Raw genomic sequence first — 27,140 nt, forward strand, 5'->3', positions numbered from 1 at the left:
AGACAGACTGAGACACCACACTTGATTCTCATCACAGGTGAACCTATTAAGCTTCTTATTTTTATGTTTTTTAAAAAAAAACATGTAAGATGAATGTACGGACAAGAAAGCCTGCCGTAGCGGGACTAGCAAATCTAGCTCTTAGAACTCCAAAGACTTCATACAAATTCAGCAGAATTGGTAACTTGTGGTAAGTGAGTCACGCTCGTCCAGGCAACGGCAGCTGGGGATCAGAGTGGCACCCGGACAGAGAACGCATTAGGCATGAGTCCAATAGTCCACATCTTAAAGAGACAGGACGAATAACAAGGGTTTGTAAGTGTTGTTGGTTCTGGAGAAGACCTTCAGCTCTAAATAAATTTCTTCGACAGATCAAATTATAACGTGAAAAAAATACAGTGTCTCTTTCCTAACACTGAGCAAAAAGACAAGCAATACTCACAGAAACTGCTTATTTTAATGTCAAATGTTTATTTCTATGCCATAGTTTCCTTAGCACAATTTGCAAAAGAAAGGAATCCAAAAAACCCGATTGTTATTAATAATAAAATTTTTGGGATATTTTCTCTGCAGATAGAAGAAAGAAAATACACAAATTGGTACCAGAATTATCATTTCTTTCACATCATTCTAGCAAGTTGCATCTTTTTTCCTTGGATGCCACTTTTGTTTAAAATTAGGAAAATATCCACAGGGAAAAAAAACAAAAAAACAAAAAAAAACCAAAAAAACAAAAAAAACCCGTTTTGATTCATTCAAATAACCCTGGGGAAGTTTTTGTCAGCGAATGTATCTTTGTTTTGGTACACTCTATTACTGATTGTCATATTCTTATTATTTAATATAACAGGCATAATTTATTACATAAACAAAGTGCGTTGAAAAACGAACAATGCTAGAAACAAACTGAAACGTGATGTCTCCTAAACCTCTGTGTGGAAGTAACTGAAGCACGGGAACACAACCTTCACGGCACTACAAACGCAGCTCTCCTCTGATGGAAATGTGCCTAGGAGACTCGTCCTCACTAGAGCGGGGCTGAGGGGCATCCCACACAACTGATACAACCTGATAACAAACTGGTGATTATTTCGTTTTTAGTTTTCAATGAAAAGGAATGCTTTAGTTTCTTAAATAGGTCCTGCATTCAAGGGAGCCAGAAGATGGCATCTGCTCTCTAGGTAGACTTCTCTCGCCTGATTTTTGAGACGCAAATCCACCAAGACTTTTACAGCAGAAGTGGGTAGCACTCCTCAGATCACAAGGCCCTTAGGCAGCAGCCTGTCTTAAGTGTGCAGGGTGTTGAAGGGCCAGCACCCGGAGGACACCATGGTGGCTGTGCAAAAGATTCCCTTCAGCAGACTCAGTGAAAGGATGAGCGTTCTTTAAGTTCATGCACATTTTATTGAATAGTAATATAAAATGCTTTTTCTTTGTCATGGTTACAGGTGCATGCTTTGACTGCCAACATTTCAGAAGTCAAATTACAAAGGCAAGGCTTTAGGCTGTAGTGAATGACTTGGGCACTTATACAATTGTTAAAAAATATGAATGGACTTTTGTTGGTGGTTGTTGTTGTTTTCAGAATGAACCAGTTGTAACCCGTAACTAATATACAAAGGGAAAAAAAGTGAAAAAAGTACATATTTTTTGTGGCACATGACAGAAGAGAAGGAAATAACTAAATTGTTATGACATTAACGGTGACCATGCATTTAGAGTTTCACAGGTAACTACAAACTTATTTAAATTTCACAAAGTTTGCTAAACATGCCAACCATCTATGTGTGCACTGACAAGCTTATGTTAAAAACTTTTAAGAATACTCTCCCCTTTAGATTTTTTCAAAGCTTTTTTTTGATTACAAAATTTCAAAGGCATTAAGCATTTTAGAGAATATAAAGTATGCCAGTATACATACATTTCCAGTATATGTCAGACCACTAAGCGCATTACAGTCCCATACAGGCCGATACAGCCATTTTATTTATTTTTTTCTTAAAAAACATGCATAGGCAGATTTTTTTTTTGTTTTTGTTTTTTACAGAATACAGATGCTTCGTCACTGCACTGTGGTGTCGTGTTCACTATACTTAAAAATGCGCCACTCATAAATATTGAATTCAGCAAGCCACAACCGAGACTTGATTTATCAACAAAACCCCTAAATATAAACAGCAAAAAAGATGGGTGTAATTATTCCAGTTTTTTTTTTAAAACTTAAAGAAAATGTATTCGCTGCCAAATTAACAAGTGCTCTACGGAAAGAAGGGTATTCAAGCAAACTAAAGGAACCTGAGGTAAGCACGAGCTATACAAAATTAAACTGTCCTTTTTTGGCATTTTAACAAATTTGCAACATTCTTTTTTTTCCAGGTTTTTTTTTTTTTAAAGACTGCCTAATTCAGTTTCTAGCCATTGTCTGACGAAAGTAGCAAAACCTTATCAATAAATAGTCCTTATTTAGTTTGTACATCATTGTTTTTGTCGTCGTTAAAAATGTTTGATGTCATCCATTTTTAGTGCTGCACTGTAAACGTACAATAGAGTATAAGAAATTAGACAAAGTTTTCGTGTCCAGTAACAGAGTAAAAGGCCTTTCATTAACCTATCTAGAAGTCCCCAGTGTAGTCAGAAAACACGTTCACTTCCCTAACATTGCAGTATAGACTAGCATTAGCTTTCTTTTTAAAACCTTTTTTTCCTAGAAGCATTTTTTAAAGGCATACCCAAAAGAGGTGTTTAATCACCACCCTCACCAAAATATAGTTTATTATCTCTCTCCCTCTTTTTTTTTTTTATTTCATGATAGTGTAAACTGAATCCAATTCCTGGCCCCCAGAGCAAACAAGCTACCGTCAGAGGCAAGAACATCCAACTGCTGAGATGCAGCAATCCCATCATGACCTGCAGCTCAAAAAAAAAAAAAAAGTGAACAGGAAGTGGTCACTGAATATTGCTGCTATTACTGCCGTTGCTGTCCGTGCCGTTAGTCTCTGAGGCGAGAGCCTTGTTGATGGAGTTAAGGTTGGCGTCGGAGGGCATGGCATCTCTGCGAGGTGGCATCCTCTCGTTAATTCGGTCCAAGCCCTTCGCCTCCTCGAAGCTAGTGATCTTATGCTGTGGTGAAAATCCTTTGATAGCTAAACAACAAATCATTAAGAAAAGAGAGAGAGGGTTAGGTTAGGTGGAGCACCACACAGGACACCGCGGTTGTGTCGGGTGAGGTTAGAGACTTCGGAGTGGGTGGGTCCTTTAGTGGAGAACAATGTGACTGGACCTGATGACAACACAACAGACTCCTTACCATACTGGAGGGAACCAAGGGTTTGAAACAGCCAATGTCTCTTGCCAACCAAAATGTCCTCTTGCAGTGATTAAGATGTAAGCATCTCTCCTGTCTTCATCAAAGTTTAGTTCACAGAAATCCACAGTGGATAAGGAAAAAGCTGTTCCAGGGGCAGATTTCTGGGATCCAGCATCACTGGCAGCATCACTAGCATGATGATCCATGGATTCCCTGGGCTAAAGAGCCTGCACATCCCCCGTTCTCACTCTACCGCCATGCTAGGGATGGCCACTTCAGTGGAAGCCCTTTCTGCTCTACCCAGAACTCTAGCCACGGCTTAGAACAGAAGGTCTAAGGAACTAGACAATGAATGGGCGGGGATATGTGTGGTTTTGCCATCTCCAAATTCCACAAAGCTATCAACTCAATGGTATGGGGGAAAATGAAATCATAAGCTTTTTTCCCCACATTGCACTGGAAGTCTATATACAGTGGGTAAGGGAGGAGGTAAGAGAAACTCAAAAATAAAGGTCAGATGACTAAGCAGAGAAGCATTTTCTGCCCTTCAGCAGCAAACAGGCCAAGCTGATGCACATCTGGCACTCGTGACTACCTAAACCAGGAAAAACCCCCTCTCTGTAGAGCAACAATAAGTTGGGGGTTAAAGGAGAAGCAGAGATGAAATGCTTTTCACAAATTTTTAGCAAAAATGAATTGAATTGGTTCTCGTTCTTTTAATTAAAACCTTGGCTTCTCTTGCGTTCTCTTCTAATGACCCTGTGTGTGCTACAGAGATATGAGAGGTACTTTTGAAAAACTTAATCACTTCCTCAGTGGGCACACCAACAGTGAGCTGAAAATAAAACACACAGATGGGGAACCAATGACATCAGCTTGCCTCACTCCCTGTGAAGTGCGAGCAAGGTATGGACGGGTGGCCAATCACCAATGCTGACTTGGGCTGCATCTCCATGGTGTATGAAGGACAATTTCAAGGTACCTGTACCCTCCCCACTTTGGGAGGAAAAGTGGGAAGCCGTTTAAGGCTTACGTTTTGCCAGCCACTTGGACACAAACGTGCAGCCTCCCACTAGTACAGATGACAGTCCTCAGAGATTTACACAGTGCTTTAAAAGCTCATTAGAAAGAAAAACAAATTGTTCCCCGTCTGCATTTTCAGGTTAGCAAAGTGGTGATTAGTCAAGTGTGGGAGGAAGAACACGGGGAGATGGGGAAGGACCAAGGCCCAAAGCAAAGCTTCTTAATTTTGCAATTTGGTAATAAACTGAAAAATAATTGTGTTGCCCAATGAGCACCCACCCTGAAAATGAATTCAATTATTTTATGGGGCAAAAAATAACAGACACCCTAGTCTTTTTCTAAATGGCATCGTCTCAATCATGATTAATCATGAAACTGTTTCATTCATTAAAAAAATAAACTGGAAGTTCTAGGTTTTGCAACCTATAGGGTGGGGGCATAGGAAATGCCAAATCTAGCGGAACAGGGGCTCGTTCAGGATGGGGCTCCATTGCGGATCGCGTCTGTCTGTCTGTCTACCCTGAACAGAAGAAAGTGCTCTGCTCCAGTTGCTGGTCAGACAGTGGGGGTTAGCAATTTACATTGGGAGTATACTTAACACAACACAGAGCCACAGAGTCACAGAAAACAGCCAAACTATCAACAGGAATGCACACTGCAGATTAGATTTTGCCAAGAGGAATGGAGAATTCCCACATAAATAGCAGCTTGCTCACTGCTATTTAGGAAACAGTTGTATTTTTCTCTTACATCACTGTCATTTCCCCTACTATATCCAAATCATGAGCAAATTGGAGAGCTAAAGTGACACTTTTTTTAAACAACACACCAAAGGACTATATATGTACACAATTTGTGAAAAAATCAGTTATTTTTGCAAGAACAAAATACAACTGAAGAATTTTGTTTTAAAGGGGAACTTCAAATTATGCTTTAAAAATTCCAGAGGGTGTGGTACGCATAATATTGAACATTATATTCATGTGCAGTTCTCGTATAACCATGTAGTAAGACAGCATTCAATTAAAAAGCAGTTCTAAAGTGTCAACAATGCTGCTCTTGAGTAGTGCTAGAAGGCAGTTGGAGATGTACCATTCTCTATTTCCTCTGAAGCTCCTAGCAAGAGGCCTGGCATAGAGCAGATGCTCCGAATCATTAATCAATCATCTGCTCGCTAGTCTTGTCGGCCACTTCACTGCCACAGAAACTTTCTGGGCTCTTCATCATATTTTGTGAGTGCTAACTTCCTTCCAAATAGCAATTGGTCAAAACTGCCGAGGATAAGAGTTTACCTCCACACATTTGTCTCACGTTCGAGTATTTTAGAGACGTAAGTGATGCTGAACTGTAACAAAGCACTACCAAGCATTTCTGTTGTGGCGACCTTGAGCAGTCTAGACTCAACTTAATTTTACTCTCTCTTGTCTCTGTCCTACCTGGGAGTGATTTGAGGGAGGGATGGTTCAGCTCAAAGCATATTGATTTTACATGTCATTTGTCAAAAGCAGCTGCCATAACCCCCACCCCACATCATCCACGAGAGATAGAAATTTATAAATATCGATATATAATCCTTTAGTTTTCTGTGATTAGACTAGGTTCATTGTATACAAAAATCAAACATAGCTTTAAGGGAAAAAACAAACAAACAAACCATAGAAGGACACTTTCCCCTTTAAAGCAAGAACGTTTCGGTTAATACTGAGCCACAACTGTTAGCCCAACACCCACACACTCTGTACAAGCTACAGCGGAAAAAAAAAAGAATACACCCAGCAGAGCCCTTGTCTGTTGTGGGCACAACAGAAAGGGGACTGGCCAATTTACCTTCATCAGCCTCAATAGCCTCAACAGTAGCTGAAGAGAAGAAGAAAGGGGTGCAAAATGAATGAGAAAATGAGCAGAGGATTGGTTCAAGGCTAAGAACAAGTCAGTGACGATCAAAGGAACTGGGGGGACTAATGTGCCTCTAAGTGTGGACTTCTGGTACAGACAACTAGACAGAGTGGCTACAAAGAAAGGGGGAACAATACCGCAGAAGTGAGAGGTATCAGCCATGGCCTTCGTACACCTGAGGGAGCAAATGGGTGGCCTGGAGTCCTGGCTCACTAATCGATGACAAAGTCGTTTAGGGAAACGTGCAGAAATGCTTTCTGTTATTTCGGTTGAATTAACAATTGGGTTATGGACATCTATGTTTCTGATTCTAAGAGCACTTTAGAATGCACGCTCGGTGATCTGTGGTGGAATGTTGGAGGACTAGGACGAGCTTGGAGCTGGGCTGAGACGTCGGTGAGATGCTTTATGCTAGCGAATAGTAAATGCCAGTTTTTATCATCTAGAGATAGAGATGCATGGTGTGTATGTGAGGGAGGCGGTTAAAAGGACACAAAATCAAGTTGTTTAGGTGGCAGACACATAGGAGTCTTCAAAGAAGGGAGAGGCAGGGAACCACAGAGGGAATGTCAAGGCCTGGACGTCTTTAGCCAGGCAGGCTGCGTCCCCATTGTTTTCTTTTTCCCGTTACAATACCATCTTTGGAAATGAAGTTCAGAGTGTTGCATGTTAAGTGGGGACATGGCAGGAGCAATAATAAATGAATTAGCATCTTCGGGAACAGGGCGTCTCAAGGTTGAAGCTACAGAGTAAGGAAGTCCCTGAGTAAAGTACAATGATATACTGAAACCGTAGCTTCAAAGGTTGAGTAAGCCCACTGCTTACTTAGGCTCTACAGCTTCCCTGTGCAGGTGGAGGAGTTTGTCTGTGCTTTTAGATGATGCTCCCTTAATCAAGTGCTAAAACATTAAATTGTTCTCTAAGTTCAAAATGCTGAACATTGGTAGTATTCTATCTGTGGACTACAATTTGTATTTTCTCGTGATTTAAAATTAAAAGCTACAAGAATGAGTATTTTTATGAAGATAGGTATGTTATCGGTAACTATTATGAAGGGGTTGAGATGGTGTTAGAGTTCAATAGTATGGGTGGGTGAGTGGTTTACGACGGTGATGGGTTGGGATTAATGGGTGATGGGGTGCTGGAGTAGCTGCTTTGTAGAGCTGTTCTGCATGACTTATGGTGGTCTCTGGTTGAACTTTATTAGAGGTTCATTTATCATTGACCACGTATGCATTCCAGTTAGCAGTGCATTCTGGATTCCTCATAACCACAGAGGAGAGCTGGACATCAGATCTCTGCATCGCTTCTCCTCTTCTGCCAATGGAAGGGGGTCAGATATGAATCGCCAGGCAGTGGCAGTGCATTGGTTTGGAATATATACTGAGTTGTCAAATTCTCAGGACAAATGAAGTCTCAACCTAGAGTATGTGTGACTGTGTGTTCGTGTGTGTGTGTGTGTGTGTGTGTGTGTGTGAACTCAACAGAGAATAGCACAAACAGATGGGTTTAAAAGAAAAGAAAAGGAACGTGAGTCAGTGAAGCTACAGACACAGGTGACGACCTGAAGGTGACACTAGGCCACTGTAAAACATAAAGACCTCAGGTTTAGAAGCAAAGCCGAAACCCTGGAAGCACACCAGCACCGCTGGGTAGAAATACACATAGCCTCGCTTATCCTCAGCACAGGCCATCTGCGGTCAGTCCCTGATGCTGTGTGTGCCTCTGCTGTGTGCTGAGCTCATGAGAAGCTGTGACTGTCCATCAGCTGGGCAGAACTGCATTCTGGGTATAGAAATGATTTTATGCTAATCTCTTAGTATGTTCATCTTGATGGAAAAGTTTTTTTGTGTTTATGAAGCAATTGATTTCTACAGGTTTAAAGAGGGATTTTTTTTTGTTTATCTCAATTGCTATAGATCTTCCTGTTTCAAACTGTTTTTGAACTTTTGTGTCAACTCAAAGACTGTGGTTTTTGAGAAAATTCATCCAAAAATAAAGGTTATGATTGTTCTTCATGAAGTGAGATGGTCTGGCAATTTTGTGCCCATGAGTTATCATTATGTGTTGTGTAGAAGAAATGTCTTAATAATGTAATGGTAACCAAATCCCTGTGTCTTTTAGGATATAGGACAGAGATAGAAAAGAAAATAGGAAAAAGAGCCAGGGGAGAAATAAACTAGAGGCTGAGATTATATTAAAATACTACACTATATTTTTGCTATATTTGTTTTCTGTTCAAATCTAACCTAAGAAAGTTTCCATATTGTGTAAGTTATATTCTAAATAGTGGTAGTGTTAATTAAACTGATAAAAGAACATACATAACAGAAGAAAAGTATACACGATTGTGTTGTCTAACATGGGTGATACTAGCTATATTTAAGTTAAGTTTGTTGAAAATTAGGGGTTGTTAGTTATATGTCAATTGTTCAGTGGTTCTGTGTCACCAGCGGCATTTGCAGCCATAAAAAAATTTCCATTATCACAAAAAGTTATGCTGGCTGATACTTGTCCAGCCAGTTATGACTATAAAGTAAAATGTCTACTTAAAAAAAGATATCATTATTAAAAAAAATAAACCAAAATGCAGTTGAGATCTCTCTTCTTGTATTTCTGATGAGTCAAAGAAAAGGCCTGTTTAAGTCTCATTTCTGCTTAAGTGGATGATTAAATTACCCTTTTTATAGTCTTTCCAATAAAATCTATAGCTATGCAAACATAGAGTTGTGTGTAGATTTTTATCAATCATGTAGATAGGCAGATGATTTATGAAAATGTAACAGAAAATTTCCACTAATTGGCCCGGGAGAGGGGAGCTCCGACTCAAAGATACTGCCGTGTGCACATGTGCCCTAAGTGAGATGTCCCATAAGGAGGCCTGAAGATGTGGATGCGTGTGCGAAGGAGGGACAGAGCGTGGCCTGAGGTGAAGGTCAGTGCTTTCATGTGGGACATGACTGATCACACTGGCGTTGAGCTTTAGGCCTTCTTCCAGTCAAGAAGAACTGAAGAGAAGACTGAGCTGAATGAGAAGCTCAAGGTTCTACTGGTACAGCTGGTCGTGTGCTCCCAGCCACAGCACCGGGCTCGCTTACCGCTTTGCAGGGTCTGTTTCCCTCCGGAAAGTACTCCGCTGGGGAGCATGCCTGTCGGGGTCAGGCCCTTCAGGGTCAGAACACTCTCACTCTCTTCTCTGGAAGACACAGAAGGTTTGTGGAAATTAATGTTTGCTTTCTTTCATGGAACAAAAAAAGATATATAAGAACCCATATTTACCTCACATTGGCTTATACAAAATACAATCCATTTTTATCTATTTTTACAGAGGGGGTGTTCTATAAATGACTTCAGTGACAAAGCTACATTATGTAATTGTGGAGTTATGGCCCCCTGAAGACCCTGAAGGTGCTTCTGGCTTCATAACCACGTCTCACAAGGCAAAGCTGTTGCTTTAGTGACGACAAGGACCTGTGTATCCAGTGAGCAGAAGGGCACGTGTAGGCCTGCTTTATCATGAAGGGCTCGGGAACAGTCTATGAACCCCACCTACCAAAGAGGTGATTCTTACCTAAGGGACAGAAACCTGGGGATTGTTTCAGGGGGCCGCTGAAGGACTGTGTCATGTGACAGATACACAGAGATTATTTCAGGGGGTCACTGAAGGCCTCTGTGTCATGTGACAGACACACAGATTATTTCAGGGGTCATTGAAGGCCTCTGTGTCATATGACAGACACACAGAGATTATTTCAGGGGTCATTGAAGGCCTGTGTCATGTGACAGACACATAGAGGGATGGTCCACAGGCAGGTGCGAACATTTCCGAACTTTTATTTTTCGTTGTGCATACGGCCCTGTTTTAATATTGCTGCAAGAGAATCACTATTTCAATTAAGCTGACCATCTAACATCACTTGGACTTACAGACTCAGTAGTTAAAGAAGCAGACCTATGAAATAGGAAGAACCTATTATTTTCCCAGACGACAGATCCTACAAGCCTACATGTGCAGGAAAAAGTTCACAATACATCAGTAGAGGTACACACTATACACACAGTACTGAGTAGGTCCAAGTACCAAACTCATTTTATGATTTCTAAGATGACTGAAAAGGATTTCTCCCTCGATCTGTGCCTTATGTCAGTTCAGAAACTGGGACTGCACTGTCTGGCTGCTCCATCTCGTCCGTACTTTTACCTTCCCATTCCACAGCTCCGCCCATGGTAAACTTTGATGCCTCTGCTCCCACGCATTTCCTTTTATCTCAGTGCTTCTCACAACTCCACCATCTTATTTATCAAAAACAGCTGTGCTGACCAGCCACACACTCAACTCACCTATTCTCAGTGGTGCGATTACTGTACGTTACCCCAATCAACTTGATAACACTTTATCACCCCAAAGCATCCCTGCTCTCACTGTTTACTTCCCTCAGCCCCAGGCAATGCCTCCATTATATTCTGCAGGCTGTTTGCATGGGCATTCCACAGGAACAGCGCCACGCAACACATGGCTGTTTGTGGTGGTCTCTTAGGAACCGCGAGCATCTCTTATTTTGACTACAACAGCCTTGTAGAAGGTCTTTCTCCTCCATCTTTCCAAGGTTTGCCCTCTCTGCCTACAGCTCTTTTCAGACAGAAGGGCAGGCTGACTAAGACATTGACTAGCAAACAATGCCAGTTCTCTTGCTCCTTGATGCAAACTTCCCTGATGCCCTCTCTCATTAAGGGGGAAGGTAAAACCTTCAGCAGATCTCACGGGGATCACACACCTACCTACCTATCTACCCACCCTCCATACTCCTCCACCCTCACCCAGCTCTTAGATGACATTTCCCACCAGCGTCCTTCATGTAGGCAGCACACCTTATCCTAGGGTACTGTCCTTAGTCATCTTGTCTCAGAATTGTCTGTGTATCTCATTCCCTCTGCCTTCAAATGACTGTTCCAGTCTCACTTTCTAATGTTGCTCCAAGCCACGCTTTACCTGTTCTATTGTTTATTTTTGGTCTCTAATCACCACTTCTCTACTGTCAAGCTTCTGGAAAACAGGGGTTTCTTTCTGCTTTGGCCATTCTTGCATCCCGGCACACACACTGGATCAATACCATGTATACAGGTCCGTATTTACTGGAACAAGGAGTTTTGTTTTGTTTTGTTTTTTAAATATTGAAAGGATGATGACAGTTCTGATCCACAGTCTAGACTCTCTCTTCTTAACGGTAGAGTTTACTCACGAATATTAGGATTGAGGCAGCAATTAATCACAGTTTACATTCATATGGGAATTTCAACCATTTTACGCTTCTGATGTCAAACCGCTAGGTTATGTAAAAAAGAAACGTTTTGAATACTAATAATGCAGCTATGGAAAACTCAAGTGTACCTCTGAAAAGATGAACACAACTTACCTTAATATTCACATTTAAGTCAGGTTTTAGCTTCATGACTGGCAAATATTTCTACATACCAAATAACTGCTGGCATCAGATCCCATTTTAAAATCAGGATTGCTCAAACAAAATGAACATTAGAAGCCAATGACGATCAGGGATCATTTGGTTGTTAGCACTTCAATGACAGTTTTCTGGCTGTCCAAAGTACTCTTTCAATTTTCAAAATTTTATTTTTCTACCAGAGATACTGAGAGCTTTTGTTTGTTTTGGAAACTACCCCCTTGAAATCAGGTGATCTCAGGCTGAAGTTCCAGCCACACAAAGATGGTCGTAAGGCCTTTCACTGTTCTGGGCTTCAGTTTTCTCCTCTATAAAATTGCTTTACAGCAACAGAGATTACATTGTGAATTATGTAGAAGTCCTTATGCCGGAAACAGCCATCCTCCTGCCTGCCCTCTTGTGTGCCTCTTGTCCTTCATTCAGCACATTTCTTGCTCCCTGCAGTTCTGACCCCCCGCCCCTGCTTCAGGGTCTTCTTCAAGGGTCTTCTTAGCATGAAAACTGCTTCTTTCTGTCCTTCTGTGGTTCCCCTGGGGAGTGTGACCTCCTCAAAGGTCTCCTCTGATCACATCCATCATGTTCTTGTAGATGTGGCCTTCTCAGCCCCTTGATGCACCCTTCACGCTCTCTACCCAAAGCCACACACAGCTCTCCACTGCAAGTGAAAGGGTGTGCTTCCAACCGATATGCCAATCCTCAAGGATGCAGTGTGTAGATTAGGTTGGGGTTGCCTCATAAATACTATACTGATCAAACGCTGAGTGAGGAAACTGGGTATTTGTGGTTTTGTGTCTCTTATGATGGTTTCTAGAATAGTTAAGAAGACAGATGTGGCTCATGTTGTATTCTATTAAAGGACACTACTCAGAGGTTTCCCCCTCCCCCTTAGTTATCCATGCTCTTCTTCAACAAGAACACCTGTTTATGTCATTGTTCAGCCCTCCCTCTGCACGTCTCCCTGAAGCTCCAGGGTGGAATTTCTGATTCATCAGAAAGGTTCTGCCAGGTAGAATGACTACAGTCAACTCAGTAAACAGCAGCTGTCTGTCCATCACACAGGCTGTGGGTCTGTAGGCTATCCTCAAACTCTGTTTTCTCTGTTATCACTCATTGCACAGACAAAGGCCCTTGTAGGAGGAATAACGCTCATTTCCACCGTCAATATGACTTTTCAAAAGGGCTCCAGCTGCCTCAGAGCTGCTGCTGACTTGGGGTGTCTTTGTTGCATGATGGGGATGTTTCTCATCTTTCTCAAGGGCCCCTAGCTTCAGCACCAAGTCACTTAGTGACTCTCCAGTGACTTCAGCAAGAGTAGCAGAAAGCGCAGGGAGAGAAATTAAGAGCGGGCAGAACCCCCTGACAGGAAGCAACTAAAGGCTGGGAGACAGCTCAGGGTTTGATAAAGCATTTGCTGTGCAAGTAGGAATAATGGAGTTCTGATGACCAGGATCCACACAGAAACCAGGCAGGCATGACAGCACCTGGGATGCAGGGATGGGACAAACTGGCTGTACAGACTAACTAGAATGAGTGAACCCCAGGTTCAGCAAGAGGCCCTACTGCCAACCAATAAAGTAGGGAGTGCTTGAGTAAGACACTTGAGGTCAACTTCAAGCTTCTAACAGCAGGGAGAGAGGGAAGGTGAGTAGGGAAGTAGGGAGAGGAAAAGAGAGGATGAGGGGAAAGAAAAGGAGGGAGAGGAGAGGCAAAGAATGAGAGAAGGACAGATATGAATTACAGCAGCCACTGGCCAAAAATGTGCAGTGGCTAACTCCTAAAGCATTTCTGTTTCCACACTCCTGTGTATGACCATGAATGGGCAGCATTCCTCATGGAGAAACTATACCATACTTTAAAGAGGTCCTTGAAGAGAAGTAGAGTCCTGTGCATTATTTAGGAACAGATTTCTAAAGTACAGTGCAGGGAAGCCTCTTCAATAAACTGTTTTCAAAATACATGCTTAGTAACATCAATAGGATGATTCATGATCCACTGAAAAGCAAACAAACTCCTATAGAAACCTAAAACAGGAGATGGCTTTTGTTCCTTGTAAGTGATTCATTAGGGTTCACAACTACAGCTCTATGTTTAATGTTCATTTTCTTGAAATCCAGTGAAAGGCATCCCATAAATTCATCTTTCCCCAAAAGCCAGACTGTAAACTAGAACTAGACCCTAATCACGTTCCTTATGAAATGTTTTAAATCCTACAGCAAAGGGAGGGAGAAGATGTACCATAATCCACTTACACACCCTTGGTTTGTGGAAATGATTGAGTAGATTGCAATCTAAGTACAATACAGACGAATTGACAATTTCCACTTAAAAAGAGATAAACAATTCAAGGAATGTTTTCTAGTGAAACATTTAAACTGTCAGAGTAAAGTGTTAAGATAGCTACTACACACTCAATTTTCAAACAGACAGGGAGGAAAGACAACCTTACCTGAGAACTGAGAACACTCTGGCCATTTTGCCTATTGCTCGGATCTTGTTCCTGATGACCTCCTTCCGGGCTGCAGCCGTGGCTCCTGTATTGGAAAACAGAATTCAGGAGTTAGGGACCTTTTATCTTTCCACAATTACTTTGCATCTGTAGCAGGGTAACGGTTAGACAACACATGATCAGTTTTGCTTTGTTTGGTTTTGTTTTCCTTTTGCTATCTCTTAATTGAGTTCGGATAACTGAACTTTAGATCACTGATGCCATGATGCAATCCTCAAGACAGACAAAGAAGAACTTGTGGCGAGTTTACAGGGGTGGAGCCCATGTGAGCAGAGACTGGTTAGGTTCTACGCCGTCTTAGTGTTTGAGTTTCTCATCTCTTCTGCAGTAGAAGATGGTGAGTTAGTGTTTTTTTATTCTTGATCTCCAAGCTGGAAGATTACTTTAGGAAACTACTGGGCTCTCAAAAATTCTCCCTAAAACTGAACAGACCCCTGCAGACTCCATGATCTCTGAATAACCATTTGTGTTATTTACTGGTCATAAACACTTCTTTCAGCACTAGCCATTCTTTCAGTACAAGTTCTGCAGAGAAGTGTGGAAAACTGCGTTGAGTTTGTCAAAGGACAAAGGTACACATGGTAACAAAAATGTCTGCACGGTCGTAGTGTGGGAGAGATGACTCACTGGTTAAGGGCGCTTGCAGAGGGCCTGGGTTTGGTTCCCAGAACCCACATGTTGATTCACAAACATCTGTAACTCCATATTCAGGGGAGCTGATGCCCTCTTCTGGCCTCTGTAGGTACCAGATACACATATGGTGCACACACACATGCACATACATATATGCAGGCAAACACTCACACATAAAATAATATAATAATTATAAGCGATACGTGGCTGTGCTTTACAATTTTTCATCTGAATGTTAAAAATCAGTCTATATGAGCAACTGCCAATGCAAACATTGTCTTAAAAATACTGTATGATCTTTAACAAATCTATTTTATTTGTTAATTCTCAAAATGTACAAAACACAGAAAAACACTTTTCTTGTTAAGATATGCGTGTGCATGTGTGTGCATGTGTGTGTGCTACTGGGGATCAAATATAGGCGCCAGTGAATGCTATGCACTGAGACACATCCGCAAACCCTCTTAATTAAAACAAAATAGGCAAAGTTATCTGTGATGGTTAATACTGTCAACTTGACTAACTAAGCAAGGAGATGAGCAAAGCACATTCTCTGATGTTATCTGTGACAAAATGTCCAGGTTAATATGGGCGACGTCATCTTTTAAGCTTGGAGTGTGGAGAAAATAGAAAAGGAAGTGAGAAAGGCAGTTAATGTTGGCATTCCATCTCACTGTTTCCCTGAGTTGTTCTATCCACCCTGCCCCTTCTGCCACCACCAACCAAAATGCCTGACACTCTGAGCCCAAACTGTCTTTCAGTTGTCTGAAACCACGAGGCCAAATTCTGTCCCGTATGTTGTCTGAAACCAAGAGGCCAAGCTACCCCTTAAGTAGTTGTTTTCTCACATTTTTTTCACATGAGTTTAGAGGAAGTCAAAAACAGCAATTTTTAAAAATTCTATTGTGTCATACACATGTATATTTACAAATTTTGCACACACAAACACACACATACACACACACACACACACTCAAATTAAATTCTCCCCAAGATCTGCTAAGATCAGAAGCATTCTTAATTTTAAAGAACAATTTGAGCCCCTAAGGTTGCTGACACCAGGATATGTACATGGCATGTGTAATGTAGTTTTCTCTCTAATCCATGATAAGAACAAGTTTTTGAAGGAAATTCTTCTGTTTGTAAACACAACTTGGAATCGTTTTCCCTGTTTGTTAAGAGTGAAGCAATTGCCCACTACCCTAACATTGCTGCATAAGAGAAAACCGTGACAGCATGGACAATTCTGAACTGGCTAGAGATCCCCCCTGCCCTTTTAAATTTTCTAAGTGGGAACAGAACAAACCATCTTCCATGTAATTAATCTTCAGAGGTGATGTTTGTGCATATTCACATCACAGACACATGGTATCCCCAGGAGATGGGTACCAGCCAGTGGCATAATGCCACCATCCCTCTGACATCAGAGCAGCCCACGTTTTTGTCCGTATCTTTCTCTCTTGGGGCGACCACACCATGGTAACTACTCCCCTACGTTAATTGGCAGGGCATGCTATTTCCAGCTATTCTGCCTGTATGGAGTGGGTTCAGACGCAAGCTGGGAAAAAAACCTCTCCAGTGAGACCTGTGGTAATTCAGAGCCATGCGACTCCATTCACTAAGAATCCCTTGAGCTATTGTCTACCTGCTTGAACACCAGGGAAGAAAACACAGTGTCACTTCTGCCTCAAACTTTACTCTAAGATTCTAATAGCATTTGTAAATTCAGACTTTTCTGCACATGAAATTTTGTTCCAGACGTCAAGTAGGAGACTGAACTCAGTGTGTTTAGATTATAGGTGATTAATGACTGAGACTACTGAAGGACCTCCCTCCCTCCCTCCTTCTCTCCCACTTTCTCTCTCTCCCTCCCTCCCTCCCTCCCTCCCTCCCTCCTTCCACCACTCTCTTCCTTCCTTCTTAACTCCTAAGTGGGATGGAAGTGGACTCTGTAGTTGAGCTCTCTACTGGCTTTAGGAATTCTTCACTTCAGTTCTGACTGCGGTCTAATAGCTATTCTCTCTTTGTTTCGTATTTCCTACCCGCTTCTGACCAGTCATCCCAGAGGTAATGATGTGCTGGGCAAGGGAAAAGCCTGGCCCTTTCCGGCATACGATCCGGCCAGATCGTGAAACCAATCCACTGACACACAGAAGGGAAAGTGAGCGCGCTCCAACACAGGTGACTATATTTAGAAATACAAACAAGAAAAGCAGGTCAGGAGTCTAGAACCAAAACCGCACACCTTGAAGAGGAATGAGAACGGTCGAACAAAAAAATCAAACCAGCGGAAAATACAGAAGAATGATCTCATAGAAAAATCTCCAACAAAAGACTTGTAAAAACCAAAACCAGAGCCATGGAAAGCAAGACTCTACGTAGGAAATGGAGGGAAATAAATTATGTGGAGACATGCTTCTCAGCTCACTGAGGGCTGACCGGGAAAAGGCGGCTCAATGCTAAGCTTCAGCTGTGAAGTGAGCATTCTGGCGACCACAATCAACGTGCTACTGCTTACATTTTCAGACCTAATGAATTCTTGTATACAATGTAATAATATTCCATCACATCCACACAGTCATATCTCTCAACAAATGGTGACTATAGAGCTTTCCTAAAGAAAAATTCTCTTTTGAGATTCTTTAAGAATGCAGTTAGAAAGGTTATCGACCCTTTCATAAAACTAAAATATTTACTCCAAAATTCAAATAAGTTTACCATAAACTCCAACAGGAGACAGTAAAACTACACTGATCTCCTCTTCTCTCAAAACATGCTACGATTTCCTGGCTCAGCCTGGCCTCAAGCTGTAATCCAGGCTGGTCTAAAGCTCCCGGCAATCCTCCTGTCTCAATTTCAAAGGTTCTGTGACTGCAAGTCATCATATCTGTCAAGGTGAGATTTTTTTTTTCTCCCGGGAATAACCTTCAATGTTTTTCAATTACTCAAAGTCTCAAACTCATATCATGCAATCATAACTTCAGAAAATATAAAATACCCAAACAGACTTGCTGACATGAATGACAGGGGTTCTTATTAAACGCGACGGAATAAGCCATGGCGGAGAGTTACCATGAGCATGCCCTTAGACTTAGCACTGCACACCTCGTTTGTCAGAACTGCCAGAGATCATCAGGTCATTTGGAAAACGCATATCCCATTACAAGTTTTCTCCACCCACAATGCGTGTGGCAGTGAAGTCAGCAAAATAAATGTGCGTGCTCCAGACTTTGCTTTACATACTACAGACAAACATGATATCATATTGACTCTTCTTGGTACAACCTTGCCTCTCAGTTGCGGTAAGGTGCCGTGGTAAGGGAGATATATAAAACACCTTTTACAGAAACACTCTGGTATTTTTCATTGAAAAGAATGTAATCTCTTATTTTAATTCAGAAACCTCAAACTGAAAGGTATTATTATTCCATATGCTAAGAAGAAGAGTAATTTGAAAGTAAAATTTAACTTCATTTCCATTCTAACTTTTTTATTGTTTCTTTTTTCAACTTTGAAGTTCTGATATTCTCCTGTGCCTGAAGCACCATTCGATTACTTCTGGAATCAAGCAACCTCACCCTCTGTCTTCCTCATGTCGGAAAGGCTAATATACAGATGAAGAAAATCTAAATCTGTATCCTCCCTGCCCTTCGTGGTACAACCTCTCCCCACCTGCTCCCGCCCCCTTCACTTCCCAGGAAAGGGACGTGTGCCAATTGGCTGAGTGAGTGCCACCACCTCATACAGGGTGGATTTTAGCCTGGAAGGCTGCTGCAAACAGCACTCCAGGGGTGCGGGCAGGGCTAGAAGGAAGAGGTTCTAACCACACTGAGAACCTGCCATGCAGGAGGTGCTGGCCTTCTGGCTAAGTTCACAGTTAGCATGGAGGAGCTTCTATTAAGTCCGGGTAAACTGAGTCAAAGGTACATTTGGGAAGAAATGCTGGCTTTGAGAGAGGAGCGAGAGAACAGGTTTGCAAGTCATGGTACCTATGTCCCATTGTTCTTCATATATGACATGGGGAGGATGTATGAGCTAAGTGAAAAAAAAAACAGTGACTGATGGTTTCCCCTGGCACTGCGTTTCTCTACCCGCTACTCTTAATACACAGCAGAATGTGGAGCTGAGAAGACACTGTCTTCAAAGTGAAATCAAAGAGAGCCTAAGTAGGTTAAACGCAGTCTTAGAGCTGTAAGGTGAGAAGTTTGCCAGCTATGTGGAAACTTTATAGTTCCCATTGTAAAGAGGAGGAGAAATCAGCCTCTAAACGCTTTTATTATAGGGCTGGAGACTTAGCTCAGTGATTAAGAGCACATATTGCACTTAGACAGGCCTAGAGTTCGGTTCCCAACACCCATACTGGGCAGCTCATACCTTCCTATAACTACAGCTGCAGGAGTTATAGGAGTCCTCTATTGGTCTCTCTTGGTACCTGCACACACACACACACACACACACACACACACTGGGCAGGCAGCTCATACCTTCCTATAACTCCAGGTGCAGGGTAATCAATGGCCTCTAATGGTCTCTCTTGGTACCTGCACACACATACACACACGTACACACACACTCACATTTTAAAATATAATAAGGTTAGAGAGTTTTAATTTAATTTTTAATGGAAAAGCTAGGAGAACATCTCCACTGCTTCCTTCATTCTACTGGCCTTAAATCTTTTCTATTATTTAGGGTTCCTTCATTAAAAGATCTTGAAATAATTCAAATGTGTCCATAATATGTGCATTGAAAAATGTCATACAGAACATGGACTCAAACACCACAAACTTCTTTAAAGGGTGAGCATGTTTTATAGCTTATTATTTACTGGTAGACTTCACATTTCTTAAGTCTTTAATTCATATTCAAAGACGACATATATATTTACTTCTTATCATTTTTCTAGGTTTGTTAAATTCAACAAATTCATCATGTTGGGAAACTACACTTTCTGAAAATATTATTCTATCACACACCACTGCCAGTCTGTTCGTAACCAGAAATTAGAGATTCTTTCAGATTTTACTTTTGCCAAAGAGTGACAACTGAATGTGAATAAGGCTACTTACGGGGTGACACATAAGGAGTTAAAATGTGAAGTATCTCAATTCTACATTAAAGTAAAAATAGCTTGCTTTTATCTACAATTAATATTTCTGAAATATAGGATACAATGAGAAAGAGAATATGACACCAGATGCATGCAAAAGCCTGACAGAACCACTCTTTACAGTTTATCACAGATGGTGATGGCATTTATGTATATGTGGATGCCTCATTTGGGAGAATACATGCTCCAAATTTGTGGTAAGCCTTCACTAAGCCTTGTCTTCCTTGTCTTTCCATTCTTGACCCAGCTTAAGAGCAGTCAACGAGAGCTGCTGCGTTAGAAAGGACTGCCATGCTTTCTAGAAGTGACGTCAACATCCCCTTGTTTCAGCACATTTTCCTAGACAACTGTGACCCAGGACCCTGGGCTTTGGGAGGGAAGCACAGTGCTGTGCAACTGTCTTTCTTCTGTTGGAAGTGCTTCAATGCCGCAGCCCTTAAATACTACCACCCATTGACCCCCATTCTCCCCTCCAAGGTTAAAGAGTTATGAAAACCATAATGCTATAAACATAATCACTTTAAAATGGCATGGCTATATCACTGTTGTCAGTGGCATATTTTATGGTAGCAATTTAATTACCACTGTCATACATTTAAAGAAAAATCCATGAACAAGATCTTCATAGGTATTTATCCACTTTATTCCTTTCAATCTTTGAAATTGCATTTCCATTTAATTTACTTAATTTTTAGTGCATTATAGACTGTGTGTGTGTGTGTTTTAAAGGTCTTAAATTTTCTGAGACAGTAGGTCCTAAATGTTCAAAAATTCTTTCAGAGTATCTGTCACAACTCTAATTACTTCATAATTCAGCCAAAGAGCACAAACATATGATGTTTATGAATGTTAAATATGCATCGAAATACATTTTATAGGAACTGATCTCTGAATGACAGGGCCAGGAAGGCAGTGACCTTGTTTTGAGTCAAGAGACTTCTTTAATCTTCCCAGTGACTGGGTCCTGGGAGACCACAGTCGTGAGAATGGAAAAAGGCAATTGAGAAAGAGGCTGGCTGCCTTCAGGCCAGAACTACGGCTGATTGCTTTTTGGACTGAGGATGTGAAGATGGGGGTCCCTTTAAAGTCTCCTAAAATGTCTTTGGTGATGCAGCAGACCTCATAACCCAGCCTGCAGACTGTTCTAGCGACAACTAGCTAACTCTCTGTTTCGGAAGCGACTGCTATTGGAAGTTCTCTCCTGAAAAGACATAATTTGCAATCTGTACTGCAACCATCCAGGCAGGGTCAGTGCTTGCTGAACCAATTCTTTTTTTTTTTTTTTTGGTTTTTTTCGAGACAGGGTTTCTCTGTGCGTTTGGAGCCTGTCCTGGAACTAGCTCTGTAGTCCAGGCTGGGCTCGAACTCACAGAGATCGGCCTGCCTCTGCCTCCCGAGTGCTGGGATTAAAGGCGTGCGCCACTGAACCAATTCTTAACAGACAGCTAGGTTCTCCCAGGAATAGACTGGGTTTCTCTTTTGTATTTAAACTCTATTGTGTGACTCCCACAGCTGGAGCCCACTGCCCATCTTTAAGCCACCTGCTCTGTACCTTTCCGTAAGTTCTGGGACTTATTGGAAATATTGTGAGGTGACAGGTGACAGTGGTGTGATACTTGGCATAAAGCTACTCTAACATCCCTTTCTGAAAGCCCCAGAATATGTTCTAAAATATAAATAAAAAAAAAAACACAAAAACCCTCTAGTGCATAAGAGCTTTTAAGGAAGGACAGGTGACGAGACCCTTCCTGTCCACCTGTCTGACCACAAAACGTAAGTGAATTCCTTGCATAGGAAGCCCTAAAGAGGACCTAAGTGCCTGAACTGTCACCAGCTGGTCATTCCCTACTTAGTGAAAAGAACTTCATTTACAAACGCTAATTTGATTCTGCAATTCTGCATGTCCCTGTTTACTGAGATGGTGTTTTCAATCAGTGTAGCGACTACTGCACAGAATCAAAGAAATGGACCATGCTTGCTATTCTCACTGGGGCGAAAATTCAAGATTTTAGAGATCTTCTATAAAATTTTTAAGGAATGACCACATAACCCATGCATGCCTTACCAAGGACATTTAAGTTCCTCTGTTTATCAACAGAGAAACCTAGAGCCGGCCCAGATCTGCTTGGGGCAACCCCTTTGTCAATACAAACAAATCAAAACCAAACCAACATCAATTTCTTAAACCACTAACAGAAGATCAAAACCAAATGTCAAGTTAACAAGTAGGCTTATTTTCTAAGAATGAAACACAGCATGGCTAGGCATCTCTCAAGGAACCAGGGCTATAGGTGAAGAGGCAATGGCTTTAATAGTCCTTTATTATGAGCCTGATTAGGCATGCATGCTGCCCTGGTAAGTCTTTATTATCATCTGACACAAACTTGGAAGACATAGTTTCAACTGAATGACAGTTCAGGTCAAACTGTCCTGTAGACATGTCTTTGAGGAACTGCCGTTGGTGTTTATTGACATGGGAAGGCCCGGCCCCAGTGTGGCAGTGCTATTCCTAGGTGTGTTGTCCTGAGTTGAGTAAGAAAGTTGGTGAGGGGGGGAAAGAGGGAGGGAAGGAGGAAAGGGAGGCGAAGGGAGGGGAGTGGAGAGGAGAGCTCCAGTAAACAGCTTTTCTCTGGTTCCTGCCTCCAGGTTTCTAACTTGAATTCTGGCCCTGACCTCCTTCAGTGGTGGGTTGTGTAAGCCAAATAAACCATTTCCTGTTCAAGTTGCTATTGGTCACAGTGTTTGTCAGAGCAAGAGGATAGCAAATTCAAGCCCGTGCGGAGTACTATGAGAAAGCTTATGGCCTAGAACACATTTCAACATCTGAGGGATTGATACATGTAGTATTAAGATTTCTCCTCTGAATGCTCACTATTTGTATGTGGAGAGTGGGCAAACAGTAAAGTGCTAGGTTTCTCACATACATTACAGTGTAGATAGAAAGTTGAGGGTCGTATGACAACATACATGTCCTACATAGGGGCAAGGAAATGCAGCTTCACCCCTGTCCAGTGAACGATCCAGGCACAGTGGCATGCGCTGAGCTTATCTGAAACAAGCCTATTTCAACATCTGCAGGCTCACAGCACAGGCCAGGAGTCTGGTCAGGAAAGAGAACATGTGTTCAGGAAGGCTTTGCTTGCCCCCCCACTCTCCCTCAAAAAACCAGCAGGGAAAATGAGCACTGGGTTTGAGCTGCCGTCAGTGCACAGCAGCGACTCAGAGAGTCCTAAGGCAGGCACCGCAAACGTTCGGGAGCGCTGTGCTGGAGCCAGTGACCCGACTGTGAAACTCCAGATGATCCGCTAACTGACTCAGCCATTCCTTTAAATGAACTGGCATGAGCGAGAGCCAGAGCAGCACAGGGGTAAAGATTGTGTGCCCGAGAATAAACGACCTGGCTGGAGCCTTGCTTCAACGCTGACCACGTTTCTATTCTGGGTGACTTAGGAAGCCTCACTGTGCCTCTTCTCATGATCTATACGCTAGTGTTCTACACGCCCTGCTCGCGCCATCCATGTAACACTCAGAACTGTTACATGGAAGTGGTTCTGTTCCTTTCCATTTAAAGGGGACACATACAAAGAAGTTATTTGCTCAAAGCCACCAGCTGCAAAGACACAATGCGGCTGGCGTTCTGTATAGTAGCATGCTGTTGGTTTACTTCAGAGGTCTGTGGGGGAATTAAATAAACAGCATGTCCATACAGCCAGCCTCCAGCAAGCAAGGATGCAGGTACAGAACAACCTGCCGAGGCACTTAGCTCAGAGCCGTGGTGAATGGGAAGGGCTCAAATGGGTTAGCTGTAAGGAAGAAAACGCTTGAGCTCTGTTCTTTCAACCCTGGCATCTTCTTTGTGTAATAAATCTGATCATGTGATCCTGGCGACTATTAGGCTGAGATGGGGCCTGGTCTGTGTTCTGAGGCCAACCAGGCTCAAGGATGGACTCCAGATTGAGGGAACCAGAGGAGAATGACAGGAGCCCCGTAAGTCCCCAGAACAAGGTGGACCGCACCAAAACATGCACAGCCCAAACACAAACAAGATTTCTAATTCCAGAGTTTGGAAAAAATGGGAGGCCAGCTTCTCCTGAGCTAAAGATGAAAGAACAAAATGGAGTTCTCATAAGAGAGCACAATCTCACAGGAAAAAAAAAAAACCAAAAAAAACGACGCAATTCAGAGTATTTATATAATTTTTAAAGTATAGCCATTAAATGTGTATTAGAGATCAAATACATTCTCTGAGGGGAATGTTTCATTTACTCTGGACTCATGACAACAGCTACAACCTCTGCAGTTATTCATCCAGTTACAGAATATATAAAGACAAATACATAATGCAATATTAAAGTTGAGATATTCCATACTTCATTTAATTTTATTTGTTTCCAATGACTGCCTTCTTTTTTTTTTTTCCTTTTTTGGTTCTGTCATAATTACAGCAACCTATCTGCTTCTTTTTGCTTTTGACATTATAATATAACATTTCTTCCTTCCTTTTGCTCCCTTCAAACCCTTCCTCAGAGCCCTTCTCACGCTATAGTCTGGTGTCTGATTGTCAAAGTTACTGTCTTGAGATTTCATTTTCTGGCCAGAATCTGACTCCCATCTGCAGCACTGTAGGAAAACACCTTCTACCATCTGTGTCCAGCTTGCTCCCTCACCCTCTCATTGACCTTCTTTTGTCCAGGTTCCTCCAGAAGTATCAGTTTTAAGGACCAGCCCTCACTGTATGTGTGTGTATAAGCAATTCTGGAGACCAAGTTCACTCACAATGGTTCGCCATTAAGAGTCTGTCATCAGAAAGGGTAAGATGGAGCGGGGAACAGGAGGAGGGGAGGGAGGGGGAACTGTGGTTGGTATGTAAAATAAAAAAAAAATAAACTTTTAAGTAATGATTAAAAAAAAGAATCTGTAATCAGCCCAGATATAAAGGCTTATTTTCCCGAACCCTGGGGGGCACGTTGAGTCACGTGTGCCAGTTTTACTCAAACACGAGCGTGAGAGAAGCCATCCTCCTCAAACTGACTCGTTTTCCCCTCAGTGCCTAGGTCTGCACCACAGTTAGCTTTCATTCCCACTGCTTCTTAACCCCAGTTCTGCGAATTCAACAGAACTGAGAACAGTCGGAAATGCTTAGAAGTTCTTTGGAACAGTGTCCTTTAGATTGTACTCTGACCTTTGTTCGGATCTAACCACTTCAACCGAGATTATTTCCCACGTTCCTAAATGACACCCCTGTCCATCCTTTATTGACGTCCGTGCGTGATTTCAGGCCTGAGAACGGGGCCGCTGTTATGCTAACTTGCTTTCAGGTTATGCTTGAGTGTAGCCAGGAGAACCACACAGCCACCCTGGGGAGCTCATTGTGCTTCTCTATCTGCTTTATATTTCTGCACTAAGATTTGGTATATTGTGGGGGAAAATACCTGGTGCCTATACACACAAAGCCATGTGCCTCCCAGCATTGAAAAATAAATACAATAAACAATTAACAACTATTTCCTGTTCCCCCTTAAACCATCAATTATGCAGGGTATACAATTTTCCTCCCTATATTGCACACCAAAATGCTGTATTCAAAAATGGTTGGCTTGGAAACAATACTCTGAGACACGAGAACACTTCTGAGTGGGCAGTTCTTCAGCAAGAAGCAGAGGAGACATCAAGAGTGGAATTCTCATGCTTAAATGATTCACCCATTTAGATTTTTAAAGTAAAAAAAATTACATTTAGATACTGTCAATACTTGCTGAAAATGACCCCTTGCCTCTGGTGGTAAAACCTGTATACTTAGAGTCCCCACGTACTTTTCCATGAGCGTGACGTGTGTCAAAAGGGTGTCATGGGTGGTAGGTTAAGTATCTGTCATGGGACTAAGTACAATTCTTGTAGAAATTCATACAGCTAAACCCTTAAACCCTTTCAGGGCTACCCCAGGGGCCACCAAGATGCCACGGTAGGCTTTACAGATCCTAGCTTTACACTTTGCAAAGTTCCGTGTTTGACATTTTAAAGCAAGATGAGATAAGTGGGGAGTCACTGTGGGATCTGTGATATTCCATATAAAGGATTGTCTGGTAATTCAAAGGCAGAACATTTTGCACACAGTTGAACGGTTTCACAGAAGCCTGGGGAAATCTGGTCAGCTCACATGGTTGACGACTTGCTTGTGGTTAGCATTTGGATAGGAAGACATGTGGATAAGGACAGGGGTTCTCCCATGTGGCTTTCTCCTTAGCTGAAGGCAGAGACAGAAATTCTAATGTAATATTGTCTTTCCAGGGCAGCCTGGAACTACACTTGGCTTCTAATATGTTCCTTTCATTATTCTCCCTTTCTGTTCCTACGCTACAGAATCTCAGTTTCACCTCCAGAACATTTTCTTGTTAGTGAGGCTTATCAAATATCACAGTCTCAAACATAATTTGTATTTAAGGAAAAAAAAAAAGTGATCTCAGAGTCTATGACTTCAAGACCTAAAAGCAAAATCCCAAATGAACGAACGCGCCTCACTCACAAATCTGTCGCTAGCGTTCTGGTGCTCGCTGCCATCCTAGCTCTCTCCACTGAGGTAATAAACCAAACAGAAGTCATGGGGCTAAAAATCTCTCATTTCTGGGAGTCTTGCCCCCTCCTCAGGATCATTTATGACTCCATATTTAAAATGAATCTTCTTCAGAAATGAGGATTGACTAACAAATGAGAGTCACCAACTTGGGTTTCTTTCTTGTCTGAAATGTCTGGGTGAAAAAGAAGCCTAAATTGAAAGCAGACTCGTTTTATCATCCAAAATCAGAAGTGGGAAGGAAAAGGAACACAGTACATATGAATTAGGGTCTTAGAAGACACTCCTTGGCAGCAGTTTTCCAACCTTTTCATGATAATGGCAGACAGTTTGTATTCGGCTTTCAACACTGTAGCAAACAAACAAAAACAAATAGGAAACAATACAAAAAAAACCTGTAAGCCAACGTGAACAGAAGTCCTTTTAAAACATACTCCATGTAAGGCAGAAATTATGTGAGAGAATTATGGTGTGACCAGAGAACCTTCTGTGTGTTCTCATGTACCTAAGGTTTTTTACACAATGAAATGCTTCTATCTTCTTAGAGACGATGATGTTGAAACAGGTACATGGAAACCACCTCCTGTATTACCTTTTTGTGCCTTAGGAACAAGGTCTCAACACGTGGCCCAGGC

The 27,140-nt window shown here is 41.9% G+C and overlaps 1 protein-coding gene across 2 annotated transcripts in view; it reads right to left on the minus strand.

The window, feature by feature from the left end:
* Positions 1-459: 459 nt before the first annotated feature.
* The window catches only part of Ppp3ca (protein phosphatase 3 catalytic subunit alpha), a 276,261-nt gene continuing 249,580 nt past the window's right edge, over positions 460-27,140 (minus strand). Inside the window, exons 11-14 of one of the 2 annotated variants that reach the window (XM_041659788.1) lie at positions 14,132-14,216; positions 9,325-9,422; positions 6,158-6,187; positions 460-3,143 (exon numbers count right to left, since the gene is read on the minus strand). In XM_041659788.1, the coding sequence (XP_041515722.1) occupies positions 2,947-3,143; positions 6,158-6,187; positions 9,325-9,422; positions 14,132-14,216 (410 nt within the window). In that variant the 3' untranslated portion in view covers positions 460-2,946. The remainder of the gene's footprint in view (positions 3,144-6,157; positions 6,188-9,324; positions 9,423-14,131; positions 14,217-27,140) is intronic. The other variant, XM_041659798.1, reaches the window with a different exon arrangement.

Source organism: Microtus oregoni, unplaced genomic scaffold (genome assembly GCF_018167655.1).
Source record: "Microtus oregoni isolate MIOR12 unplaced genomic scaffold, Mior012 000000F_ref0000247, whole genome shotgun sequence".
Classification (NCBI taxonomy): Eukaryota; Metazoa; Chordata; class Mammalia; order Rodentia; family Cricetidae; genus Microtus; species Microtus oregoni.